At 61.7% G+C, this 7565-nt stretch overlaps 1 protein-coding gene across 1 annotated transcript in view; it reads left to right on the top strand.

Annotated features, from left to right (window-relative positions):
• The window catches only part of NAV1 (neuron navigator 1), a 44808-nt gene that overhangs the window by 33476 nt on the left and 3767 nt on the right, over positions 1-7565 (top strand). Inside the window, exons 8-22 of the mRNA XM_009994354.1 lie at positions 4-92; positions 207-659; positions 862-903; positions 1047-1198; positions 1864-2034; positions 3020-3072; positions 3237-3260; positions 3403-3480; positions 3673-3756; positions 3922-4033; positions 4687-4808; positions 5220-5228; positions 6552-6748; positions 6854-7016; positions 7155-7329. Of these exons, the coding sequence (XP_009992656.1) occupies positions 4-92; positions 207-659; positions 862-903; positions 1047-1198; positions 1864-2034; positions 3020-3072; positions 3237-3260; positions 3403-3480; positions 3673-3756; positions 3922-4033; positions 4687-4808; positions 5220-5228; positions 6552-6748; positions 6854-7016; positions 7155-7329 (1924 nt within the window). The remainder of the gene's footprint in view (positions 1-3; positions 93-206; positions 660-861; positions 904-1046; positions 1199-1863; positions 2035-3019; positions 3073-3236; positions 3261-3402; positions 3481-3672; positions 3757-3921; positions 4034-4686; positions 4809-5219; positions 5229-6551; positions 6749-6853; positions 7017-7154; positions 7330-7565) is intronic.

Below are 7565 nucleotides of genomic sequence, written 5' to 3'. Positions count from 1 at the left end.
AAGAGCGTCAGCTCACCTGAGAGCACCCCAAAAGCCCAGGCCAACCTCCCGCCGGCGGCCAAGGTGGCTGAACTGTCCCCCACACCTCTCAGGTATGATCCTTCCACCTCCCAGGGCAGTGGGCGCCTGGCACAGCCGTGCCCAGTGCTCGGCCAAGCCCAGCACCCCAGTCTCACCTGCTTCCTTACTGTTTTATCCCCCTCCAGAGCAGCTGCGAAGACCTATGTGAAGCCTCCCTCACTGGCCAACTTGGACAAGGTCAACTCCAACAGCCTGGACTTGCCCTCCTCCAGCGAGCTGCACACCCCCCACACAGCCAAGCTCCAGGACCTGCACCCGGCTGGTGGGCACCTCGCGCCCTGCTTCAGCCCCAGTCCTGCCCCCATCCTCAACATCAACTCGGCCAGCTTCTCCCAGGGCCTGGAGCTCATGGGTGGCTTCAGCGTCCCCAAGGAGGGCAGGATGTATTCCAAGCTCTCAGGCCTGCATCGCAGCATGGAGTCCCTGCAAATGCCCATGAGCCTGCCCAGTGCCTTTTCAGGGGGCAGCACCACCACCCCCACCCCTGTTGCTGCACCCCCCACTGGTACAGAGGAGGAGGAGGAAGAGGCAGGGGAGCTGGGCTGGAGCGGGAGCCCCCGGCTTGCACATCTGGACAGGTATGGCTGGAGGGAGGGTGTGGGGCTGGGTGCACCTCTGTGGGCTGCAGTCCCTCCCTGCTGTCATGCCATGGCCTTTGCCTGCTTTGGAGGCTCTTCCTGCTACATTTCTGGAGAAAAGCTCCCTGTCCCCACAGCTCAACCCCCATGGCAACTTCCCTGATCTCTGCAGGGATGTTACTGATATTTCCTTCCCTTCCAGTGCCAACCGCGACAGGAACACGCTGCCCAAGAAAGGGCTGAGGTAAAAGAGCCCAAATCACTTTTGGATGGTGCTGGTGAGGGGGTTGGGCACGTGGAGCTTCTTGCAGGGGGCTGATGGTGCTGGGCAGGAGCTGGGTTGGTGCTGGTCCACCTCACCATGCCGCTCTCTGCTCTGCTCCCCAGGTACCAGCTCCACTCCCAGGAGGAGGCCAAGGAGCGGCGCCACTCGCACGCCATCAGCAGCGGGCTCCCCGAGGCGGACGACCAGCAGGAGCTGCCCTCGCCCCCCACCCTCCCCATGGCACTGGTTGGGAAGGGTCCACTCACCAGCATCGGTCAGTGCGCCCCACACCAGCACCTTCTGCTTGCCATCAGGCCTCATCATCAGGCCTGTTCCTCCTGCCCCTGTCATCCCCTGCTCCTCAGTCACTTGCTGATGCTGCCCTGGGTGTTGCTTTTCTCCTGCCCAGCCCCTCGTGCCCAGTGCCTGGTGCTCTAGGCCTGCTGAGGTGCTGGGTTGTGCCCAGGGATATCCATCACCTCTGCTTCAGGGCACCTCATCCAGCCTCGGGGCTCTGCCCATGGCTCCTCTGGGGGTGCCCAGCAAAGCACGGGGTGAGCCCTGCCCCGTTTCTTGCCACGATCTACATGTTCTTGGAGGGTTTGGGGGATCCAGGCAGACAGGTTGGAGGTGCTGGTGGGGAACACCGGGTGATGAGGAGCTCCCCTCCTGCACCTGCAGGTGTCAGGCTCTGGCATGGTGGTGCCCACATTGTCCTGGGGCGACGGTTGGATTCTCAGGCCTATGGCTACCTTGGTGCTGGTGTCCAGTGTAAATCTGTGGTTTAGCTTTCCCCCAGCTCCCCCTGCATTGGGACCGTGATCCCTGCTTCCACTCCGCATCCCAGCTCTCATGGGTTGCTCCCAGCCCTGTTTCCCCATCCCAATCCCAGGTTCTCTTCATGACTGACCCTGCTTCTCCCCTGCCCTCTCCTTGTAGTGAGTCCCACTGCTGCTGCAACCCCACGGATCACCCGCTCCAACAGCATCCCCACCCATGACTCCACCTTTGAGCTGTACAGCACGTCCCAGATGGGCAGCACCCTCTCCCTGGCTGACAAGCCCAAGGGCATGATCCGCTCAGGCTCCTTCCGGGACCCTGTGGATGATGGTGAGAAAGTGAAGCTCTCCTGCCCAGGGAAAGGGAACTCCATGGCTCCCTGCATGCTTGTCCCTTCCTCTTCCTGGCGGCTGTCAGTACTGGTGTGGCCAGTAGGACTGGGGCAGGGATAGTCCCTCTCTGATGAGGCTGCACCTCAAATCCTGGCGTCAGTTTTGGGCCCCTGATGACAGGAAGGACAATGAGGGGCTGGAGCATGTCCAGAGAAGGGCAGTGGAGCACAGGTCTGATGAGGAGCAGCTGAGGGAGCTTGGGGTGTCCAGCCTGGAGCAAAGGAGGCTGAGGGGAGACCTTCTGGCTCTGCAGCTGCTTGAGAGGAGGTTGGAGTGAGGAGGGGTTGGTCTCTTTTCCCAAGGAACAAGGGGTAGAACAAGAGGAAACAGCCTCAAGTTGTGCCAGGGGAGGTTTAGTTTGGATCTTGGGAGCAATTTCTTCCTGGCAAGGGTTGTCAGGGCTGCCCAGGGCAGTGGTGGAGTCCACATCCCTGGAGGGATTTCCCAAAGCCATGTAGATGTGGTGCTGAGAGACATGGGCTAGGGGTGGCCTTGGCAGTGCTGGGTTAATGATTGGACCTGATGATCTTAAAGATCTTTTCCAACCAAAACAATAGTATGGTTCTGTGATTTTTTGGTGCTGCTGCATTGCTGTCAGATGGTGTTGGCCCCAGGGTGTTGTGGCACCGAGCAGAGGATCCCAAGTAGCCAGGCTGGGTGGCAGAGCCCCTGGGCTCAGCCAGAGCGCAGGATGCAGGTGCAGGGTGCTCCCCATGCCCTGCTGCACGCCATGTGCCCGGGGGTCACCAGCCACACGCCAAGAAACAGGCAGTGCTGAGCAGCTGTCTCTGTCTCCCCCAGCCCCTGCATACCCCCCTTCCCTGGGAGCTCCATCCCCTGCACCCTGCTGTGTCCTGCACCCACAGCCCCTGGGGTACCAGTGGCTGGGGACACCCGGACAAGCTGGTTCTGTTCTGTTGCAGTTCATGGATCCGTGCTGTCCTTGGCCTCCAGCGCCTCCTCCACCTACTCCTCCGTAAGAGCCGCCTCCGCGCCGCTGCGTGCATGGCTGGGGGGACCCGGGTGGGAGCGGGGGGCTCTGTGCATGCCTCTGCCTCGTGCTGAGCCTGTCCGTGCCTCGCTGCCCTCCTGACCTGCCTCTGTCTGTCTGTCTGTCCCTCTCTGCTCTTGCACTGCCAGGCTGAGGAAAAGATGCAGTCTGAGGTGAGCCCGTGCTCTCTGCTCATCACGTGCCCCGGCCCCTGCAGTGATGGGGAACACCTGTCCCCCCTCTCACCCAAGCCCCTGGCCCCCTCTCACACCTGAGCCCCTGGACCACCTAACACCCTCTGCTTTCTCCCCACAGCAAATCCGCAAGCTGCGCCGCGAGCTGGAGTCCTCGCAGGAGAAAGTGGCCACTCTGACCTCCCAGCTGTCTGCCAACGTGAGTCCCTGCAGGAGCTGCAGCCCGTGCAGGACACCCTGCTGTGTGCAGGGCTAGTTCTGGCCTGTCCCCACAACAGCCTTGATGTCCCCTCCCCAGCCTCTTGCACCCCACAGCTGGTGGCCAGGTGCTGGCTCAGCCGTGGGTACTGGCCCAGCCATGGGTGCTCACCCCTTTCTCCATCTCTCCCAGGCCAACCTGGTGGCAGCTTTTGAGCAGAGCCTGGTGAGCATGACATCCCGCCTGCGGCACTTGGCCGAGACTGCCGAGGAGAAGGTGGGTGTTGAGGTGCTGGGTGGGTGTTGGGGAGCACTGGTGGTGCAGCTCACAGAGCTGGGGGGATGCGGGACTTGGGGGTGAATCTGCTGTGGCACTGGGTGCTCTCAGGGTGGGCCCTGTGCCATCAGAACACACCCTATGGGTCCTGGCTCTGCCCCCCAGGACACGGAGCTGCTGGACCTGCGAGAGACCATCGACTTCCTGAAGAAGAAGAACTCGGAGGCCCAAGCTGTGATCCAGGGTGCCCTGAATGGCACTGATGTCACCCCCAAAGGTAGGCATGGTGCTGCAGCCCCCCCACCACAGGGATGCAGCCCTTCCTGAGCTACTGGCCCAAACGCAGCTGGGCTGCTTCTGCCCAGGGCTGGCCCAGGGTCCCAGGGCACCCTCACTCCAGTGAGATGTTCAGACAGGAGGCAGGGTCCCCTGAGAAGCAGCTTTTCCCCACCTGAGAGCCCTGAGCATCTGAAGCCAGGGTTGGACAGCCAGAGCTGTCGCTGGAGGAGGTCTCAGTGGTGATATGTGGGAGGTGACAGGATGGTCATCCTTGCCAGGTCGCCTCCTCACTGGGCCCTTTTCCAGTCACCCAGCTGCTGATCTTGGCTTTGTTCCCACGAGTGCTGTTTCTAGCCCAAAACCCCAGTGTGAGTGCAGGGAGCTGGCAGGGAGGTGGCCTGGGACAGGAGCAGGACCCTGTGTGCTCTGGGCTTCTCTCTGGGGTTTGGGTCACCATCCTGAAAGGCAGTGCCCATGTGGTGCCTGAGCCCTGCGTCATCCCACGTGGTGACCCCAAGAGCTCAGAAGGTGTTTGGGCGGGAGAAGGGAAGGGGTGCAGGGGGCAGAGTGCAGCTGGCTCTGGCATGAGGGCAGATGCAGTTTGCTGATCCCTTCTCTCCCGGTCTCTCCCGTTCCTCTGTCTGTCCCCAGAGCTGCGCATCAAGCGACAGAACTCCTCCGACAGCATCTCCAGCCTCAACAGCATCACCAGCCATTCCAGCATCGGTAGCAGCAAGGACGCCGACGCCAAGAAGAAGAAGAAGAAGAGCTGGGTGGGTTGGACTGGGTGCTGGCAGGAGTGAGGCTTGGGGAGCTGCTGGCAGGGTCCTGGGGGGGTCAGCCCCAGCTGCTCTTGGTCCACCTTGGTGTTGTGGTGTTGGTCCCCTCTGTCCCCTGGAGACAGCACTGCTGAGGAATGTGCAGCCACCATGGATTTGGGTCTTGACATGTTGACTGGGACTTCTTCAGCCCCGCTGGGAGTTCTCCAGCCCTGGTCCTGCACGCCTGCTCCCTCGTTTTCCCCCACGTGTCTGTTCTGCCCACGCAGGCTCTGGCAGTGTGGGGCAGACCCCTCAGCCAGGCAGCCCCTTCCCTGTGCCCGGCCGCCTGAGCTGGACGCGTGATTAAGTCTTGCTTTGTTTTGTTTCTCTCCCTTTATGCTGACCTCAACCCTTTTTTTCCAGGTGTATGAGGTAAGTCCTACACTGTCCCCTCCACCCCATGCCCTGCCCAGCCAGGGCCCTGATCCATTTAGTGGGACACTGCTCATACCACTACCCATCCCATCCATCCCACCAGCACTAACCCCCCCGCATGGGCCATCCCAGGGCCCCCAGCTGGGTGTGCACATCTTGACTCCTTCCTTTGATGCTAAGACCAAAAGATGCACCCACGTGGAGGGGCTGAACTGCCCTGAGGCAGCAGGAAGGGCTCCGATGGGGACCTGTCCCATGGATAGGGACAATCCCTTTCTTGCCTGGGGACAGCAGGTGCTCTCCCGCCTCCCTGGTAACCAGATCTTTTGGGGACAGGGATCTCACTGCAGCTGTGCCTGTGGTCCCAGAGTGTGGTGCTGCTCATTTCTGCATTGCCAGGGCTGGCCTGATGTGGGCCCAAGTGGCTGTTCCTATTGGGTCCCATGCAGGTCCCAGTGCTCTTCTCCTCTCCTGCCATCACCGGAGCCTGGCACCTACCTGGTTTTTTTACACTCCAGTGCAAGGGTTTTGCTTCTGGGGACACCCCAGACTAGCCTGTCTGATGCCTGTGGGAGTTGGGCCACATCCTGCCCATTCTCCATTCCCTTTTCCTCCTATGTCCCCTTGGAGCAGGCCCTGGCCCTCCAGGGGACATGGTGTCAGCCTGGGGTCCCTTTCCTGCTGCTCTGTTGTGGGCTGGTGAGCGGGACCCAAGCCTGGTTTGGCCCCTGCCCAGCATCCATCCACCCTGCTCTGTGTGCTGTGTGCATGCTGCATGCATGGCTGGGCCTCTGTGACATCTCTGTGCTTCCAGGAGGACCCCTCAGGGCAGAGGGGGAGTGTGGGTCTGAACTTGTCCCCTTGCACCAGGACCTCAGCTCTGGTGGCTGGGAGGGGAGTGTCCTTGCTGGGGTGGCTGTGGTGGGGGGAATGTGAGGATGGAGTCAGCCCTTCCTGATGGACATTCCTATGGTGCCTGAACGATGTGGGTGCTGGGGGAGGAACAGGACTGGGAGGAGTGTGACCAGGACGTGGGTCCCACTCTGTTGGGCTGTTTGGTGCCATCTGAGCTGGGGCTGGAGCGTTGCACAAAGGTCCACGCAGCCTGTCCTGGCTGTGCCAGCAGAGCAGGGTCAGACCAGTGCTGCCCCAGTGCAGGAGCAGGACACAGCCCTGCCTCGGGGGTGGGTTTGGTGCTACTGGTGCCAGCTCAGACTGTGGGTCCTGGGCAGATGTAGGTCCCAGGGCAGGACCAGTCCAGGTCTCTGCAAGGCTACACTGTTGGGCTGTCTCTGACAAGAGCATTTCTGTCTCCTGTAGCTACGCAGCTCCTTCAACAAGGCCTTCAGCATCAAGAAGGGACCCAAATCAGCCTCCTCCTACTCGGACATCGAGGAGATTGCCACGCCGGACTCGTCAGCCCCTTCCTCCCCCAAACTGCAGCACGGCTCCATGGAGACCACCTCGCCCTCCATCAAATCCTCCACGTCCTCCTCCGTGGGCATCGACACGGCTGAGTACGTGGAGCCAGGGCGGGTGGCACAGGGTGGGGACAACTGCTCATGGGGGCTGCAGGCTCCTGCCCTGGACATCTGCAAGGCTTAATCTCTCCCTTGGCCCAGGCTTTTCCAGACCCACAGCGAGGGTGAACCAGAGAAGAAGGAGGTGTCGGAGCTACGGTCAGAGCTGTGGGAGAAGGAGATGAAGCTGACAGACATCCGCCTGGAGGCCCTCAACTCGGCCCACCAGCTGGAGCAGCTGCGGGAGACCATGCACAACATGCAGGTGAGGATCACTGCCAGCAGCCTGGCTGGCTCTGAGGACCTGGTGGATAAAGTCCCTGTACCCTGGGAGCTGTGCTGCAGCCCCGAGGTGCTGCCAGTGTCCAGCTCCTCACCCTGGGCTGTACTGGTTCTCCCCCAGCTGGAGGTGGATCTCCTGAAGGCTGAGAACGACCGCCTCAAAGTAGCTCCAGGGCCCTCGGCAGTGCCGGGCTCTGTTCCTGGCCACATCATGAGCACATCAGCCTCCTCCTCCCCGCGGCGCTCCCTGGGTCTCACCCTTGGCCACGCCTTCAGCCCCAGCCTAGGGGACTCAGGTAGGGGGCATGGAGCTGCTGACAGAGTGGGAAGGGCTGGGGCAGAGAAGTGTGTGGTGGGTGATGGACAGTCCAGACCCTGGGAGGAGGCAGCTGGTATGAACGTGCTGCTGCTCACCTGGAGGCGGCTGTGCACAGGGCTCTGTCCTGCTGCTGGTGCCACCATCTGCCACAGCAGGATTTGGCTCAGGCTGGGCAAGGTCAGGCTGGGGGCTCCGGTCGTCCCTGCCGGCCAA

This window comes from Chaetura pelagica, unplaced genomic scaffold, assembly GCF_000747805.2.
Source record: "Chaetura pelagica isolate M959 unplaced genomic scaffold, ChaPel_1.0 scaffold470, whole genome shotgun sequence".
NCBI lineage: Eukaryota > Metazoa > Chordata > Aves > Apodiformes > Apodidae > Chaetura > Chaetura pelagica.
Note: the sequence above shows the minus strand (reverse complement) of the source record. Positions and strands in the feature narration are given on the sequence as shown.